A 20,184-nucleotide genomic window follows, 5' to 3' on the forward strand; every position below is an offset into this window, starting at 1 on the left:
TGTAAGCTAAGGCACTCACAGATTATTTATTGCATTTTTTTTATCGTGTCTTTGTTGCTCACCCAAGGTGATAGAATCTAATAAATTCAATTTAATTTTACCCTTTCTGTATTGTATAATCTATCTTTTTTTATATGGATTCAGCTGCTTGGTCTCAGGCACCAATGGTATTACAAAGTAATGCTGTGTGTGTGTGTAAATATTCTCCTACAAGAGCTAAAATTATTACAGTCAGTTTGGTATATTCCCTTCTGCAACTAATGAGAAACACAAAATATTGTTGTGGTGAATGTGAAAAATAGGCATTGTCACCCAGAGCCTTCCACATCTCTCTGAGATCCACACGTTGTGTCTCGCCTTGCCTGTGCCTCAAGGGAGTGAGGAGGGAGGGAGAAGCGGCTTTGTGTGCGTCTCCACGTTCTCCTCCTCCTGTTTCGTTAGATGCAGAGCTGCTGTCTAGGAACCGTATGTGGGCTGTGTGCTCAGGCTTCCGGCAGATATGTTGCTTTTCCACAGCTGTGCATCCATCACATCCGCATATGAGTAAACACGAGACACTTGGGTGCAACACTGCTGGCTTCTCATCTGCCGAGAAGCTGACTTGTGAGGCCCTGCTTATCTGTACAGCCTCAGGACAGCACTGACCCAAACTCACCACAAGTATGAATACCTCCTCCTTTGAACGTCATGCAAAGACAGAATCCCAGCTCCGAGCTAATGCTGATCCAGGTGATGCAGCTGGAGAACACGCCAGCCAAAGGTCTTCTCATGCCCTCCAGCTGCAACAATTTCAATCCAGGTAGAGAATCAAATGCAAATGTAATACTCGATTAATTAATAATCAGGCAATATTTACATCAGATCAAATGTTTGATAGAAATTGTTATATAAAATATAAATGACTAAATATTAACAAATTAAAGTATGATTTTTTTTTTAATAAACTAAATAAAATATAGAATAGTCATTGAGAGAGATGAGAGTTTTAGTCTTCTTCTTGGTGCTTGCCTGAGAAGTGACTGACCATGTCCAGTATTGGCTAGAGCTGCTTCAGTACCTCAGTTATCCCACCCTGAAAAGAGCTGATGGGACAGATACACGGCCTGCCTGAGTCCCCAGGACAAGTCAAACAGCCTTGTGAGTACAATGCCCACATCTGCTCCACAGCTGGGGAGTGCTGCAACCACTGGAATTTGGGTTGCTTTTCTTGCAGCTGTTCATTAGCTAGGGACCAAGGGATGCTGGCAGTGTTGCAGAAGAGCAGTTTCAGCAGTTCCAGCAGACTCAGCTGGAATAGGAAGGACTGAGTTTTAATTCTGTCTAGAATTTGGCTTAGCTGAGAGCCCAAGTCCCCACACGCAGGGAAGAATGCTCAACCTATCTGGGGGTGGGTATGCACATCTTTTTTTTTTGGCAACAGATCTCTCATTTGTTGCCATTTCTACCCTGTTCATAACTTTTCCTGGTGCTGCGTTGTCCCTCTAGTTATTGTTCAGCCTCTGGTTCTTCTGCAAGGCCTGCCAGGTCTCGAGTGGGCCTTGAGTGTCTCACCTACAGGTAAGATTCCTGTGCTTGTTTATTGACAGAAACTCAAAAGGGAAAAGAGCTTCGTCCCCTGTAAACTCATTTGGACGTGGAAAGGTACTTTTATTTATGGAGGTGTTTGGTGATCACAAAGGCTGCCAGCCCAGTGCCTTTAAGAACCTGGGCCTAAACTCGTATGATAGTTTTGGAAAACTAGACTCAAAAATGGACTTCATGGTAGAAGGTAAAACACTTCTTCAGCATAAGCCGCAAAGAAAGGTCGTAGGACTAACAGCTAGCGTGTTCACCTGTTAATCAGTAGGATGAGATGCTTGACAAAGTGTATATTTTCACAATTATCCAAAACCTATCCTTATCTTTCACTAAAATTAATTTGGGTGTTATAGCAATGAAGATGCCAGACGTGCCACAGTTGAATGTCATCGAGCTGAGGAACAGCTGTAATGGGAACTGAGCATACTTAGCGCCGTCTTTGAAATCAGGCCAAGAGGGCTCAGACCGCAAGGGCTATTTAGCCACATGAACATCATCTTGAGTAATTATTAGAATGTTAAAATATGCTGCTCTCTATCTGATTGCACAACGCAGTTGGTCTGCTGATATTACTAAACAGAATGATTTCAGTATAATTGTTCCTCCCAGTGATTTCGGCTAATCAAGGACAAAAGGCCCGCATGGCTAAGCTGCAACTTTAAATGCACAAAGCCACGTGATGCTACGCGTGCAGTGTGATAGTGAGACAAAATGAATGCAATTTGAAAGAGTTTTGTTGGACAGCTGGACACAGAGCAAAAGTTTGGGGCTGTATTTGTGACAGATCTGCGTGTACAAGGAATCCATCAGTCATGACGGCAGCAGGGGCATCTGCTCATGGACCTGCGGTTTCCCTCTACATCAGTAAAAAGCAGCAAACGAGCTGGCTGTCCTGGGGACAGGAGCTTCCAGGAGACCCCCTGCTTATCAGCAGACCTCAAGCTGGGCTGCAGGTGTGCATCCATGTGGTTGAACTGGTAGGATTGGAGCTGCACAAACAATATTGTTCCGCTCCATCCAGCCGCTGGATTAGCCTGAAGCGGCCACTGAGCAGAAATAAGCAAACACACTTCTTATCTTGGCGTTGTCTCACCGCAAATATTCTCAGCATATTTGCTGTTACCACCAGACACAGATTTGGAGAGCCGGTACGGCTCAACAGCGGGGACGAAAGCATTGATGGGTACATGCTAGAGGAGCTGGAGAGGGTGATACAGGGCAGCCGAGGCTGCAGCTTGTGGCATCTCACGGGTGCTTGGGCTGGCGGAGACGGCCAGGTTTTGGGGGCTCCATGCCTTCCAGAGGCAGTCAGGCAGCGCCAACCCTATGGAAACATGCAGGGGGGGATAGGAGAGAGGAGAATCTCAGTAGCCTAATCTGATTCCGCCGAGGTTCGGCGTGCACCGACGGCTTTCTGCCCGGAGAACCAACTTTGGAGGATTTGGAGCGAGCCATCCCCATCTTCAGAAGCGTCCCTCTGGTACCGCACCTCGCTCCGGCGGGCCTCCCCTGCGGACCTGTTACACCGGGGCTGCCGAGGTGCCCGGAGGAAACCGAAATATTAAAAGCTGACATTGGCAAAAGGAGAGGCTCCTACAGACAGGGGCCGGGCCCGCGGGGTCCCGGCCGCCGCTGCCCCCGGGCGCTGGGCGCCGCCGGTACCGGGGGTGGCGGCGCTGTCGCCGTCGCCCCCTGGCGGCCCCGGTGGCGCAGCGCAGGGGCGGGCGCCGCCACCCACGGCCCCGGGGGCTCCGCCGCGGCGGGCGGGGAACAAAGGGGGCGAGACGGAGCCGGGGGTGTGGGCAGGAGCAGCAGCAGCAGCAGCAGGAGGAGGAGGAGGAGGAGGAGGAGGAGGGTCGCCAAGTGCCGCCACTTGGTAGCCCGTGCGCGGCACTGGCTGGCGGCGGCAGCCCGCCCCTCGCTGCATGGCAGCCCAGTGAGGGAGGAGCGGGCGAGGGTCCGGAGCCACCGGCGGCGGCAGCAGCGCCCTCCCTCCCTCCCTCCTTCCCTCCTCTCCTCTCCTCTCTCCTCGCCTCCCTCCCCGCTCTCCTCCATCCCCGTCTCCTCCCTCCCCGGTGCCGCCGGGATGCGCCCCGCCGGCCGCTGAGGCGCAGCCCCGCCGCGATGCTGTCCCCGGAGCGCCACCGCCACCACCGCCACCCGCCGCCGCCGCAGCCGCCGCCGCCGCCGCGCCCCCCGCCGCAGCCCAACCATGTCGTGGCCACCATCGAGAACCTGCCGGCCGACGGGGGAGGCGGCGGCAGGGGCGGCATCTCCGCCTCCTCCTCCTCCAGCGTGCGCCAGAGGATCAGGAAAGTGCTGAACAGGTGAGGCGAGGGGGCCGGCGAGCCCCGCAGCATCAGCCCGGGGAGGTCGCCCGCAAGTTGCGGGGCGAGCCCCGCTGCCAGCCCAGCCTCCCCGAGCCTCCCCGGCCGGTGCTTTTGTTGCCTGGCTTCCCACCAGCCTGCCGCGGGCAGGAGCGGGGAGCCCCCGCCGCTGGTCCCGGCTGCGGAGGTGCCGTGGGGCGGGGGGCTGCTGGCCCCGGGGGTGCCCCGGCCGCACCGACACGCAGGGAGCCTGGGGTGCCGCTGGGCTTTGTGCTCGCCGCTCTGCGGGTTGGTCCTTCTGCGCGGCGTTTGGCCAGGGCTGGGGGTTTTGCCCCTGTCCAGAGCTATCCAGAGCCTAACTGGTTGCGCTTGTCCAGAAGGAGCCTCCGAGCTCCTGCCCGAAAAGCCAGCCGCAGCCGCTCCGAGCTCCGGCCGAAGGCACCGCTTTTGCCCGGTGACTTTCACCGGTGAGCACCGGCGGGATGGTTCGCGCCGGTGTCGACATCTTTGCAGCCTCTCTAGTTTTGGAGACATGCGATACGGAGGAGCTACTCAGAAAAGGCGTCTGCTCTTCCACCTGGGTGTACTAGCTTTGAAAACGAAGCTCCTTGACTCTTCCAGGCTTTAAAACATTAGGAAACTATTGTCGTTTCTATCTCTGTTCCAAATACCTGAAGGTATTCGTTTGATTGCTGGCAGACCGTTGCTATTATATGCAATTAATTACCTGTTACCACTCTAGGAAGATCTCAGAAGCATCGGTAGGGGAGGAAATCTTTATCCTTTGTTAACTGAGCATGCGAAGGACTGAAAAATAGTTGAAACAACGAGGAACTGCTTCAGCTCAGGCAAACAGTTACACATTTTCTCAAATGTGTGCGTTTGCAACTCCCGGTGTAGTAAAATCCCCTCCGTTCCTCAACCCAAATGCCTGTGCCATGCTGGCAATCCCATTCTCCTTCCACTCAGTCGTACCTGGGGTGTCTGGCAGTCCTGAAGTAAGACAAGGGCAGCAGGAGATGCATGAAGATGTGGAGAGGGGATCTCATAGAGAAGCAAGAGGTCGCCCTGTCCAGGGACAGTCACAGCGATCCCTGGGGAGCCATCCCAGCAGCTGCACTCCTCATGACTGGGCAGAGCTGGATTAAAGCAAGGAGTTCAAGGAATTATTGTGCCTATACTTACATATGACTCTTGGCCATACATCAAGAGTCAAATCAATATTTGTTATTATTTATATGTGATTAAAATGATGATATCTAGAGTTTAGTGGAAGGAGAAAAGGGCAGAAATTGGCTCTGGTGACTAAAGTTCAAATCTCTGTTCCTGTTCATAATCCAGACCTCCCATCATGCCAAGGAGCACCCCAGTGCAAAGTAGCTGCTGCCCAGCCACATTTTTACCAGCATGTTTTCTTCCCTACCTCAAACCTGAAATAGTGACAATTTTTGCCAAATTTACATGATTTATGGAGGTAGAAGACTTGTTATTGTGGAGAACTAAGGCAAACTTTTCTTTGTTTCAGAGAATCCTTAGCCCATCCCCATGTCTGTATCAAGGGAAGTTTTGTCCAAGTGAGGTTTCCTTCAAATTTACATAGGGACTAAGGACTCTGCTCTGGGTAGTATCGTAGCTTTCACACAGTAGTTTTGTTGGCACAGTGAAAGGAAACCTGACCCCGTGTTCATGTTTTCATCTTCTATGAAGACAATACCATGTAAATGTGAAAGGGAAAAGGAAGAAATATGTGTGCAATATACACAAAGAAGTTTAGCAGGGCGTGTAGTCACAGGACAAGGGGTAATGGCTTGAAACTGAAAGAGGGGAGATTTAGATTAAATGTAAGGAGGAAATTCTTTACTTGGAGAGTGGCGAGGCACTCACACAGGCTGCCCAGAGAAGCTGTGGATGCCCCATCCCTGGAGGTGCTCAAGGCCACGCTGGATGGGGCTTTGGGCAACCTGGTCTGGTGGGAGGTGTCCCTGCCCATGGCAGGGGGGTGGAACTGGATGGTCTTTAAGGTCCCTTCCAACCTAAACCATTTTATGATTTTATGTTTCTAGATGGGAGCCCAAGTATTGGCTTCTGCAATTAGTGTTTCTCTACTGGAGAAGCATAGCACTCTCTCTGTGCTGCCTTTACTTAGTGTGCACCATTTGATTGAGACCTGTTTGTGAAAGGTTACTGGTAGACTCGTTCAGCTGAGCTAATGAACTTCTGTTTTTTGCCAAAGTGGAGGTTCCTAAGACAGAAAGACAGATGAAATAACAGGTTGACAACAGCTGGGGTTGCTGGAAACCTGTTTGCAACTGGTACGGTCAGAGAGGAAATAGCAGGAGAATGGGGCAGACACTGGCAGGAACTGAGCATCATTTCTCTCTCACTATATGTAGTAGCAGTTCAGTCACCCAGGCACTGGGTGATTCCTGAACTGCCTGCCAAGGCTTCTCTTAAAATTGCTTTACAAGCTATGGAAACTTATTTTAGCTTCACCTCCCAACCTCTCCTCCCTGTTCACTCAGCGGATTCCAAAACCTGGAGGAACCCCTCAGAGGTGTTTGAGAGAGAAGTAATGCACTGAAAGCAGAGCTGGTTGGCTTCAAAGACATAATTCGGTGATCAGAGCGAATGCTGCACTCTGAAAAGTTGGCCATGGCAGAAAAACAAAGGAAAACACAAAAGGGAAGAGTCAGAATCAAAGAGGGCTGGAGATGCCAACGAAGCTGTGGGATTTACTGGAATAGTTTGGATATCAGTTCTGAGCTGACGGTAACAGTAAAAAGGACCTGCTGTATTCTGAGCAAGCTGTTATCCTTGAAGTCTGAGAGGATGACTGAATGGCCATTGCATTAAGGGGAAACGTGGTGATTACATACTGAAAATATGTCCTTGGACCCATGACTCACACCTATGGTCCATGAAGCCCAGCTGCAGGGCCCTGCCCTATACCTATTTTGTGGCATTTGCTCAGTGGCTGTCCCTGGCTGACCCTGCCCTAGTACATAGCAGGTGAGGGAATGACTTAATGGTGGCTGCTTGAGTGCATGTTTGCTTACCCCCAGCCAGAATTGGACCCCAGCAACTCTGCTTGTAGAAGACCACTCCATAAGTGGTGACTCACCTGCTCCACATTGCCTCCCACCTCTAGCAGGAAGCAAGGCAAAAGGTGAAAACCATCCTGGTTAGAGCTCGGTGACTCTCCATGCCACCTCTCTGGCACTTGTGCATTTTGGAGAGCGCTGGTGGTGGATCTCAGCTTGTTCTGTCTGCCCGTGTTCCAGCACTGAGTGATGGCTTGTCTCCCTTCCTTGTGTGACCTGCAGGGCGAAGGAGAATCACCCTTCTCCTCCCCCCAGAAAAACATTCCCCGTGGTTCCAGAAGCCCTTTGAACTAATTTACAAGCCAATCTCATGTTGAAAAAACAGGTTATCACCGGAGAGGAATTGGATGGAGCATAAACATAGCTGAATCTTGGGGAGAAGAACAGGTTGCTAAATGGTCTTCTTGGGGGATCCTTGCAAATTATTTATATAAAAGTAAGCCAAAAAATGGGTTAGCTGCTCATACGTGGGCACTGTAGTCCTACACACCAGGACAAGGAGTGAAAATGAAGTTCTTGCAAGAAAAATGAGTGAGTACCTGTAGACACTATGTCAAAGTTATTGAACCTAAGTAAATAGGATTGCTCTGGGAAACAGAAAATACTACAGCCAAGTCAATGAACTCAGGTCTCCAAAGTCACGTCTAATGTCCCCGTTATTGTGCTGTTTCCCCTGCTGAGGACTTTTCTAGAAAGCTGGATAGCATGTACATTTTCCTGGGCTTGCCTGCCTCTGTCTTCTAGTACATTTGTGAGGAATAGTGATAAAATCTAGTCATGGCTTATCTTGTTGTTGCAAGGGCTTCTTTGTGTACTTTTTTCTTGCTATTTGTAAAAGGTCCTTCACAGTTTTCAAAAGTTTCCTAAAAATCATATCAGAATATTAGAGACGTAGTCAACTTGCTATCAGGAAAGGGAGTAAGTGTAATTTCAGGCACTCAGTCCCATGCCGTCCTTTCAATAGCTTTGCGGCTATGCTCTCTGCTCTCATGAATGGTGGAAGCTTTCCCTGGAGCGGTGTTAGTTTCCCGCTACTTCTCTGCCCACTTACTTGCTTTATCAGGTAAATTTCAGCCTTGGCCATAAAACCACTGTAGGTCTAATTACCACTACCTTTCTTTAAAGAAGGAAGAAAAAATAGTGCTGTTAATAAATACAATCCATTAAGCTAGGCAATGATTGATTTTATTGCCAAAATGAAGAAAATGCAATGAATAAAAGCAATTTAGACATCATTTGATTGTTCTCATCAGAAAGCCCAGCTGTTCAGGTACAGTTTGAGTAAAATTTTGCCTTTTTAATATATTATGGGCCCAATTCATTCCTTGTAAGGGAGCTGAGGAAGAATTTGGTCCACTAGCTGACTAACTTTGAACTTGAACTGCGTGTAAGGCTACTAACTCTTCAGAGATGAGAGCTGTTTAAATTACATTGCGAGTTTCAAAAGCTATAACCCAGTGATTTTTTTCCTTCTAATAATGCATAACCACATAGTAAATCTGATAGAGGGAGTTTATGTACTAAAAAAAAAATGAAATTGAGGCAACATATTTCATTGCCCTAAAGCAGTAACAACTTTCAGTTGACTGATCAGAGAGGCAAACAAACCAAATAATTTATGGCATTTTTTCCTTAATGAAAAGCAAGTCAAAGATCAAATATATCATTTCTGGAATCCCAGAAAGAGTGAGTATTCATAACCTTCAGTTACTTCGCTTTCTTCTTCAAAACAAAAGGATTGGCTTCCTTGGAGACTTTTGCTTTTATAAAGTACAAATAACTTCTCAAAGTCTACCCAGAATAACGGTAGCTGTAGAAGAATGAATCTGAGCCCAACTCAAACAGCTGTAGCTCTCCTTTTAGGTAAAAATATTTATACCATTTCAAAGTAAGCCAAAGAAAATGAGTTCAGAGCGTAGATAAAGCAAGTAGGTTGGCTTTCTTGTACCAGTTAATGGTGGGGGGAGTGGGAAGTCATATCTGCCTTTGGAAAGCACCCTTTCAGAGCAGAGCAGCATAAAATTCAAGCCATAAAAAGTGTCCAGTGTTTCCTTTTATCATTAGTTTATTTGTAATCACCATTTTGAAAGCAGTAGACCTCTGTGGATTAGCAATGATCCCAAAAATTTGGGTGCATAAGGGAAATATCTGTATGATGGGAGGAAAAGATGCTTTTCCTCACCCCCTCCAACCAACTTATTGCAGTGAACGCACGCTTATTGGCATGCCATAGCACACTTAAAATGCTTTGATTTAGGAATGAAGATGAGATAACGCTTTCATGTTGCTGCTGTAACAGGTGCTGGGAGTCTGTTCAAGTACGGTTTCAAAGTGTCTGAGCATGGTTTCATACCAGGTTTCGGAATTAACATCCCACAGCTCTGTTCCCCCCACCTTTCTTTTGTTCCTGGGAATTTGTACCTTGCGAGATGTAAGCCTTGTCAGTCCCGGTCTGAAATGGGAATTGTTTGAAGTGCGGGGATCGAATACGGTGAGTGCACTGTCATCTAAAATCAAAAGCCAACATGATGATTGGGAAGAGACTTTTCCTAGGACGTTCGGCTTGGCGAGGCTAAATATGTGGGTTTCATCTGTCTACCTCCGGCATTCAGAAGGCCTCTACTTACTGGGTGCCTGTTGTTAAGTGGGAATTTTTGACACTGGCTGTACCGCAGGCTTTGGGAAGGGGTTACTGCCTCTTGAACCAGGGGGGTTTCAAAAGAGCAGCGCTGTAAATGGCTCCATAGAGGAAGCTGGAGGAATGGACAGAGTGGCTCTTATGGGATGGACAGAGCAGCTTTAATGTGCTAATGAGGGGAAGGCCAGATGCCAGCAGTGATCAGAAGGGCTCTTTGTGGCTCCCTCTCCTTTGAGATGGCTGGAGTCTCTGTCCTTATCGCTGCTGTTTCTGAAGGCAGAGGGAAACACTGGGGCTATTACTGAGGTGTTCCCTTCCTTTAAGTCAGCAGATAGCCTTACAAATCAGCACTTGAATACTGATTAGGGCTAATTACCAAGAAAGCTTAGGAAAATGAACTTGCTGAAGAAGCTTGAGTGTAAGAAACTGCAAAAATCACCCCCCAAACCCAACAGCAAGGAAACCCATGCTCAAAGGCTTGTGAGCTGAGCTTGAACTCAGCTGAAATCACTTGTTGCGAGAACAGCTGTGTGGGGACTCATAAATTGCTATGACTGTAAAGTGTGTAAGTGTTGGTGGTTGTGAAATTCATGTTGTGAACCACCTAATCTACCTGTCTCTGCTTATTTATGTCTGTCATCTGTCTCTAAGGGATTTTTTTCTGAAAACATGCCTGTTTTGAAGCTTGTGTTTCAGCTTTCTTTGACTTGGTTTCTCTCATGTTTTAAGAAAACATTGCTTCAATGCGTATTCTCTTCCCATCTTTTTTCTCAGAGGCACCAAAAGACTGAAGTAGGCGGTTTGACTTGCATGCATCACGTCCACTGAAGTGTGGTTTGAACCGAAGGGCAGGAGATGGAGGGGATGTTGCCCACAGCCTCTGTGCTCTGCGAGAGGGCCTGTGCGGCAGCGCTGTGCTGTACATCTGCAGGGACAGTGCGTGCTTTCTGAGACGTGTCATGGCACGCACACAGAGTAAGCCAAATGATATCCTACACTGGGTAGATGATGCTAGATCTCACCGTAAAGGTCCATCAACAAGTGACATCAAGTTGATACCACTGTGAAAAACAGTGGCACTTACTAAGCCAACCTTCCATTAGTAGCAGGTGCAGTCATTTCAGTCCTTAATTTCAGTGCCTTATTGGCGTGCTGGTCAGTTATTTACTGTCCCTTTTCCTGTACAGATGCAGGAGGCTGTGCTCTAGCTTCAGATATGTCTGAGCTGAGACAGTGTGTGGTGGCACACAGGAGCTTAAGAGCTGGATGGGGAATCCTCTATTTAAAAAAAAAAAAAAAAACAAAAACAAAACAAAACACACACACACACAAAAAACAAACAAACAAAAAAAAAAAACACTTTTCTTTTTTTTTTTTCCCCTGTCAGAAAATGTAGATGAGTCAAAACCTGGTCAAGAAGGATGAGATTTTCTCAAGACAGCATGTTCAGGAAAGCTTCTTTTGTCCAGACTAGATTTTTTGGATGGAAAGCGAGCAAGACTTCACAGTAATCTAGTGATGGGACTACTTACATAGGAGATTGGGTTTAACTCTGCTTTGCCACGTCCTTGAGGGCTGCCATGGATGCCTGCACTGTGAGTTCGCTTTGGATGAAAGCCTTGGTCTTGTCCTAAGATAAAATGGGAGAAGTTTCCAAGTTTAGAAGCTTGGAACCTGAAGATGTTTTTGCCTACCTCATTATTAGTCACTGACAGGTAGGAGCCTAATGTTTCAGGAAGGGTAAGGCATAAGCTGTACCTGACCCTTTGCTTTCTGGTGTTTACCCAGATTTGGATCCACTTAGATTGTCCACCTAGATGCTACTGCAGCTGTCCCAGGATGCAGTATTCTTCTGCATGACTCTGTGCTTTTTCACCTGTCCCATGATGATGAGATAAATGCTGGAAAATACTTAATAAAACCAAATTAATTGTGCTGTGATTATTCTAAGTCCTAAGTTTTAAGGCGTTTAAATATCTTTGTCTCTATCATCTTCTGGATGTGGCTTTCAGAACCATGATTTGGCCTATTTACCTTCTGAAATCTCTTCTTACTAGAAGCTGAGAGCCATAATGAAACAGAGCAGGTGTTTCTTTCCTGTTGCTTCTCTCCTTTTCTCTCTCTCTGCTACGGACCCAAAATAACGTTTGATGATGTTTTTTTAGCTCCCTGCTGCCAGTATATTCAGTCCTGTAGGGGCTGTTCCAGGTAGATTGAAAGTGAGCAAGGACAGCAAAAAGTGAGTAGGCTGGGATGAGCTGAGCAGGGAGCTGGAAAATATTTTAATGGTTATGGGATTTGATACTTGAAGAAAATAAAACTTTAATATTGTAGGTATAATTTTCATCAGGCTAGGAATGAGGATTAATACTGTCAGGCAGAAAATGTTTCCAAGCTTCGTCTAACTTGGTAGGGAAAAAGCCAGCACCCACAAAGTCGCACAAGTTTTTCTGTGCTGTCATATTGTGCCATGGGACATAATGGTCACAGGCAGACCTCTCTTCTGTGTTTTCAGGTTGGCTGCTTGATAGCTCATCCTTCTGCAAGAAGTTTGTCTCTCTCCAGGGAAATAACTCTTCAATAATGGCAAGTACAACAGGTCTGACTGGAGTGTCTCCTTTTCCAGCTTGATCTACCTGAGCTATGTTTGAAACTTGCAGTCACATTTGGGATACCAAATGTGACTTTGGCATACCAAATGTGACTGCAAATCTGACACACACTGCTAGGGGTGCCTTGCAGAAAAAGGGCTGTTTTTCTGGAATTTGTATTTGCAGAAATGAGGTCCAGACCCCTCCATAGTGGGTGACGCCTGTGCATGGCCTTGGATACCTTGGGCTGTTGCCTCCTTTTGAGGTTCTTCTACCAAAGCTGCTTTGCTTTGACTTACCACTTACCACCACCTTTTTGACCGTATACTTCAGTGTTTTTTTGGGTCTACTTTACAGTGGGGTGGTCATGTATTTGAAGAGATTCAGTAGAATGTAAGTGTCAATAGACATTTAGAGGGCTTAGTCTAGAAGCAGAGGGACAAGGTGGCATGCTGGTTGTAGTATGTGTAGGGAAATACAGGTTACTGGTATTGAAAAGGCAAATTCAGGTTTTCTGTCATTTAAACAAAGAGGTGACAGGGTAACTGTCAAATGGTGGAATGCACTCGAGTAGTTAGGCAGACTGGTCAGGGTGAGGTGCAGTGCAGTAGTTGGAAGGTTGCTTGAAGTGGAAGAGTTATGTTGCATCTCCATTAACCAAGCAAAATATCTGGGATTCAAAGTTTCTCCTGCTCTAAACAGGTTACCTAAGTTTAAGACATCAAGTAATTCCTTAATTATTCACTTGGAAAAAGGGCTCTGTGTCTGTGTGTAAGCATGTGAGATCTTCTAAGACAAACTACAAAGGTTGCCGCATTTAACGTCTGTTACAAATAAATAAATTCTAGCATTTTCTATTTCACAGAAAAGTTTTTGTTAAATTTGATGTGTGAAAGTGTTCATGCTTAGGGATTTGGTAAACATTGCCATGTTTATAGAACTTGTTATTAATCAGGTAGATTAATTTATTAGATTTATTCATATACATTTACAACCTATAGATGTATTGAGACATGAGCCCACAGAATCAGTACCACTTTTCATATTTATGAATGGTCTTACTTCATCCAAAATGCTGTTACATTTGAAAGTATTTAGCTGCAATTTATTTTGAAGTATACAAACTATCTTACAGTTTCAGATTTTTTTTTTCATCCTTTAGCAATTTGTTGTATTTTTTCACATGTTTGTGGGCTGTATTTTAGCAAAATACCATACGTCAAGCAGCAACAAAGTCATGACCATGCTCTGGTCAAAGGGACTATTCAGCAACTTATGTGTTTGCAAGGTTAAGGCTGTGAGACCGGACCCAATCTTTAAGACCCATTTTGGCAGCCTTCCTGCATAGTGGGTCCAAAGCAGGAGAGAAAACAAGGTATAAATTTAACTTACAACTCAGTCGCCTGTGAAGTATCCTATATTTACATGTTTTTCTTTGAGAAGCAGCCATGTATGCATTTATCTTTCAGGAGCAGTGGTGTTTGTTTAGCAAGCAATAACATGCACTTGTGTAAAGACTGGATGAAAATGGATAACTGATGCAAGGCAAGAAGGGAAGGGCTAATGCTTGTTTGCTTGTTTCCAGAGCACCACTCTTAGATGCAACCTGCTGAAGCCTAGCAGTCTGAAGTACACACTGGTACACAGAACTGACTTTAAGGAGGCAAGCTGGTCTAATATGGTCATATGTTGCCATTGCTGTTAGGATGGTACTTGGATGTATCATCCTTCCTTCATTCGGATGAGCTGGAAATGTTCTGTAACTTTAGGGAAGAGAATTAAGAAGAACAGTTGACCTCAGGCCAGCCTTCAAATTCAGTCTGGAGATGCTCACGAAATGTTTGTGGAGGAATCTCCAACAGCTGACAGAGTTATGGGGAGAACTTTCACCCAGTGCCCCGAAGGTGAAGCTCCGTAAAACTAACTCTCCTCCAGCCAGCCTTTGTTATTTCCTAGCAGGAGTTGCTGTATCTGCTGCTGATCTGACCACTGTGTGATCTGCGCTCACTGTTGCTGCTGTAGGTGGAGAGTAAAGATCTGCATCTTTTTCACTGTGCTTGACTGAAAGGTACAGGAGAGCTGGTGGCAGAAAGCAGTTCAACCAACCCTTTGCACTGGTGGGCAGGGAGGGTGGGCTTTTGCCTTTCCTGCTTTCAGGAAAAGCTTGTATTGCAGCAGGCAGTGAGGGGAAATCCTGTCTTCTGAAAGGCTCAGGGAGAAGTTACATACAGCGGCTGCTGATTTACTGTCTTGGATTGGACATCAATTGTTTTTTTGGCCTTGGGCAAATCTCTTAACCTCTCTGGGTCTGGTTCAGAATCTGTAAAATGAGATAATTAAACTTAACTACCTGGAAGAGTTGTTGATTATTTAATGCTTGTAAAATGCTATACAGCACTATAAAATGCAGCGTAAGTGCTCAGTAGCACTCGGAAGCAGCTGGGCTGCAGTTCCTGTAGTGTTCCTGAAACTTTATGGGCAAGCTTTGGCCAGGAAACAAAATGATCAATGCATGTGGTTCACATAGGCTTTGGGAGACAATGGGGTGGCATCTTCTCAAAGGCAGCTGAAGTAGCTGAGCTACTTCCTGACAGAGGACCAAGGGAGGACTCCAGAGAGCCCTGGCCTTGTTCTGGGATGAGGCTATGGCTTCTGAGAGTTGCTGTGGCAGGTAGTGCAAGCACTGCTTGCCCCGCTGCTGGCTGCTTGGTCTGGAACTCCTTCCCTGCCTCTTCCTGCTTTGTCATGCTGGTGGAGCAGTTTGCATGGAGAATCGGCTTGGTGATCTGATCCAGATGGGGAAAAAAGTGGAAATAAGTTTTTGTTGTTGGTGGTTTGTGTTTCCAGATGGATCCTCTCTGCATAGTTGTTTGTGTGGTTACAAACACATGGGCTAACGTGGTGGTTTCACCCTGCTGGGCAGCTGAACTCCGCCACAACCGCTCTCTCACTCCTGCTTCTCAAAGGAAAAGGGGGAGAAAATACAATGGAAAAGGGCTCATGGGATGAGATAAGGACAGGGAGATCACAAATATGGGCAAAACAGACTCAGCATAGGGTTAGATTAAATTCTGTTGATGCTGCCATCACAGGGGTTTGAAAGTGTGACAGGAGCTAGTGAGCTAACTACCTTTCCTGCCTCAGGAGATGTGTTACACTGGTTTCTTTGGAGGCGTGTGTATGGCAGCATAAGAGAGATCATTTGGTGAAGAGCTGATCCCAGCAGAAGCTTGCCATGCTGCGTGTCACATTGTTTGTGAAACTCTGCTGATGGGGAGTGAGCAGAGCCACGTGGTGGAGATGGGCCTGCAATAATTCCCGAAAACTGCATTTTGCCACTATTGTTTGGGATGCTTATGATGTATGTGATCAATGTATGTGCACACACATATTGATTTGGTTTTGTAGGAGACTGTAAAAAGCTGGGGTAGGGGAAGGAAACCACTTCCTTTTCTGATCAGGCACCCCTGAGCAAATACTTAGAAGTTGTTAGGAGAGGGTGGTGAGTTACCGGATGTGAAGATTCACCCTGTCAGCCTTTTACAGGGCAGGATAAGGTAACATGAGCTCAGACTGAGGAATGAGCTTGCTCTTAAGTCAGTTACATTGACTGCCACAGGGAGGACTCAGAATTTCTGTCTCCTCCCTGCTCCTGCCCAGCTGCTCCTTCTGCTTTTGCTCTGTCAGACCTGGCTCCTGTCACACCTCACAGTGCATGGATCCAACCCAGAGGCATGACACAGAATTAGCATGGCTAAAAAAGATTGGGTCTTAAAAACATACAAACAAGCAAAAAGCCCTAAAAGCTGGGTCTTTAGTTAACTTCTGACAAGACTAGTGCCTGGACTGATAAAGGGAAGGAGACTGTGAGAGGAACAGGGGAACAGAAAATAGGGGAAACAGGGATCGGAGAAAAGACAAACTGGAAAGAAGGAAAGGGAAATATCGCTTTTTGTGGTCACTATCTTTTAATTGGGCTCATCTGTATCATACTACTATGCCTGGGCTAAATGCTTGCTGCCAGGGTCCTTAGTTTCCTGCTGCCCATGCTGTTCTGCCTTCTCCCTTATACAGCCCTTGTGTTGATGCTCCTGAGAAAAGTGGTCATCACCCCAGGTGAGACTCGGTAGGCATCAACAGTTGGTAAACAGTCAGCTGTAGCCCATTTCTCACTCAAAAAGGGAGAAAGCTGTGTTTTCTGTACCCACAGACAGGATAAAGAACAAGGCCTGACATCTAGTGGCATGAACCTGGATGGAGCTGGGAGAACAAGATGTGCTGTTAGCCTGTAAGCTGTTGTGTGGTACTGTGAGAGGTGTGATGCAGCACTAAATGGAGGTGTCTGGTCAGCAGACCTTGCTACACCTTCTATTATATTTTTAGACAGGGCTGATTTTCAGTGAGTGTTTATACACAAACTTAATATAAATTTTCTATACATTTCCCCGTTGCTAGAAGATGAAAAGGAAGCCTTATTCCTGATATTATTTTTCACAGTTACTGAAATACAAGTGTGTGTTCATCGGGTCTAAAATCATTATATCTCATTTGTGGCAGGGCTGCTGTGGGCTTTATGACTCACCTCTGTCTCTCTGGAAATGTATGCAGTAATTTCTCTCCTGCTGATGATTAGAAAAAATAGCAATTGATCAGTGGCTGCTGAAGGGGTTTATCCCATTTACTGTGACGGCATGCACCGTATTACAGCACTCTTGTATACTGTGCACTGTGAATAGCTATTTTTGTTTGGCTGATGTGACTTAGGAGGCCTATTGTCACTCCCTGGCCTCCCTGTTTCTTTTCTGTTGCTCCCTAGAGCCAGCAGCCATGTGCTTTCTCTCCAAAAAGCTGTGCCTCTGGAGGAGTGCTCTGATCAGCAGTCCCACGACCTAAGTTACAGGAGGAATTTCTTAAGAACAAAACATCCACCAGTTTGGTCACCTCTGGGAGCAGTCTCAGCAGTGTTCCTTCTGGGTATACAGATTGCACTGACACGCAAGACGGTTTGCTGCAAGTGTTTCTTCATTACTTACCCTTCCTCCTAGCTTGCTGTTACAGCTTTGGTTGTCAGTATTGCTGTGGAAAGGTGCTGCACAGTACCCTCCCTGCTCCAGCAGCTGGTGAAGCTGTTGTGTTTGGAGCACTGAAAGCACTGGCAGGCAGAACTAAGGGGGAAAAAGGGGCTTGTAGAAGATAATGGGCATAAAATGGCACGGTGGTATACTGTTCCTGAAGAGAAATAAGGGATTAATGAGACCAGGTAGGGAACATATCCATTTTGAATATATTGAAAAAAGATGAAAGAGAGAATAGAAATTACAGATCAAGGCCTGAAGCTTGTTTGGTTGTGACTTTCTCTTGAAAATTGGGACACTGCAATCTAACATCTTTTTAGCGAATACCAGGTTGTGCTTGAATTTCTTGGCAAGTTGCTTTGTGTGTGGTGGTTGGTGGCTGTTTTCTGATCCCTGGAGTGGAACTTGAGTTGGATTCATTTCTGTGACTCAGGTCAGAGTTGTATTTCTGTCCCCATGAAGAAATGCATGTGTCGTTTCTTACAGATCTGGGTATTAGCACCAGTATTTTTTTGTAACAGTACCAGAAACAAGTTTGACCTATTAGCAGTGGTGATGTCTTCCTTGCTGTTTTGGTGTATGCCTAATGCATGAGTTTCTGTAGGTCTTTGTTTCCCTCTGTCCCCTGGATTATTGTCTAGCTGAAGCTCACTGTTTGCTGGGGCTCATCTTGTTTTGGGGAAGCTCAAACTGTCAGTATTGCCACACTCTTGCTCTTAATTAAAGTTTTAAAAGCTTGTAAATAAATAAGGTCCAGGTTGGTATCTGACTGATAGGGGGGGAAAAAGAAATCCCATGTGTCCCATGGGCATGTTGAGTTATCAAATTGAGACTGGGAAGATCTCTTTATGAGTAAGAGTGCAAGCCTTGTTGATTTAAAAACAATCTAACAATAATAATGAAGCGCTACAGGGTAACATATAGTAGTTTATGGTTTGATGCCAAAAGGAGTGAGGAGGAAGCTGGGGAAGAAGCATCTGTGGTCGGTTCTGCCGGTGTTTGAATGCCAGATGTTGGGAGCAGAGAGATACAACACAGCGAAAATCCCCATCTTGTCTCTTTGTGTCTAAGTACACTTCTGTGGCATAGAAAGAAACTTTCAGGGAAGGACGACCTGTTTCTTTACCTCTGGAGCATTCCCAATTGCTGTGGCTTGCCATGTGGATGGAGCAGCAGCACGTTAGCAAATGCGCTGATGTGCTGCTGAGGGAGGCAAGATGTCTGCTCTGTATGAAAGACTCACGAAACAAATAAAGAAAATACAGCAGTAGCAAAGGAAAAAAGAGCCATGCTTAAGATTAATTCCTACTTGGATCCCCAAATCTACGGCACCCCCAGTTTTCTTTTCTGCATATCCAGCATTTCCCATTTCCTCTTTCCCCCTGACATGCAGCTGCGCTCCAAACCCACAGAGGAAGCCCAGCTGCACGCTTTTCCTCTGAGGAAAGGAGCAGGGTGGGCATACTCCCCCATCCCAGCCGAAGAGGGTCTGTTTTAGGGGATTAATTGCACCCAAACAGCGGGGCTGTGCGCCTCACGTGGTGGTGCCCCTGTTACCATGGCGATCAGTCGCTTCCACCGAGGGCCCATGTCCAGTGCTCAGGCCTGTAAGGCACCCTTGGGCACCTTCGTGTTCAGTGTTAGCCCAAAAGATTGGATGGAGAATTTTTATTTATATTTTTTGACTTGTGAAAAAAGCCGGAATAAACTCTGTACGTGATGCTGGCCCTGCTTCATCCTCTGCCTTGTCTGTCTCCTCAGGGGTGCAGCGCAGGCTGGCCTGCCGTTGTGCTGAGACAAAGGCAACTTTTGTGGAAAACAACTGCAAAATACACGGGGATTTGGTGGGTGCCATCCCTGTGCCTGTCATTTTCAGGTGACCAGGAGTCGTGCACACCTGGGAAATGCAGCAGGCATTGTCTGCGTGGATGTTTTTCTCATGCAAAAGCTTACACCAAACAATAGATGCCTATGCTTTGCATTTCTTTGTGCCTCAAATACGAACAACTGGGAATTACTCTGCTTTTTGTGTCTGTTTATATAACGATGGCGGAAATGAAAACCAGCTACAGCAAGACCGTGCTCTGTGCTAGCCTGTTTGCATAGGTAATGGGAGAGAAATGGGGGCTGTTTACTATGTGACGATGATGCCAGAAATCTGAACTGGGGAGCAGAAATTATTCTTAAAAGCCTTCCTGTAGGCTAAAGCCCCGTTAGTGTGAAAGGGAATCTTAATTTGTTCTGTGCATTAATAAAATGGTTACAAAATCTGTCTAGAAGTCTGAGAAGTATTTTTCTTGAAGGTATTAAAGCCTCTCATGCCTTTAATATTGCTTTTTTTTTTGGGGGGGGGAGGGGGACAGCACAAATGGAAACAAGTTCTAAAGGGATAACTTCTCAAATGAACAATATGCTCTCTTAGCCCTAAGTAAAGGGATCAATATGGTTCAACATAATCTTTCTTAATGAACATTACCTCGATACATATACATTTGAGTACACAAACGCGTGCTGTATATCCTGATTTGGGTGACTGCTTTATTCCCACTCTCCAGGCACAGTTACATACTAGTTACAGGACTGTAGGGACGTTCTATTGGCCTGTTCTGGTTTTGAAACTTCAACGCTGGGGGAGCATCAGATACTATTGTTGGTAATTAAATTATGACTGAAAAAATAGCTCTATTTTGCCTATGGCAAATTCAATATCTTTGAGCAGTGGTCAAGCTGGAGCATAGAAGTAATCAAATAGAACCCAACCCACAAGGTATGGCTTTGGAGCCGTTACCTCTTCCCCTAAAAAATAAGGGTAAAATTAAATCAAATCTGATCTTCAGTTGACCTATATCTTTCAGAAGTATTGAAGACTTTTAT

At 46.2% G+C, this 20,184-nt stretch overlaps 1 protein-coding gene across 1 annotated transcript in view; it reads left to right on the forward strand.

Moving 5' to 3' along the window:
• Nucleotides 1–3,702: 3,702 nt before the first annotated feature.
• SLC35F1 (solute carrier family 35 member F1) overlaps nt 3,703–20,184 on the forward strand; it is a gene marked incomplete at both ends in the record, with an annotated part of 243,849 nt that continues 227,367 nt past the window's right edge. The window contains one exon of the mRNA XM_084285172.1: nt 3,703–3,905. Within this exon, the coding sequence (XP_084141298.1) occupies nt 3,703–3,905 (203 nt within the window). The remainder of the gene's footprint in view (nt 3,906–20,184) is intronic.

Source organism: Netta rufina (genome assembly GCF_964035555.1).
Source record: "Netta rufina genome assembly, chromosome: 3".
In the NCBI taxonomy this organism is placed as follows: Eukaryota; Metazoa; Chordata; class Aves; order Anseriformes; family Anatidae; genus Netta; species Netta rufina.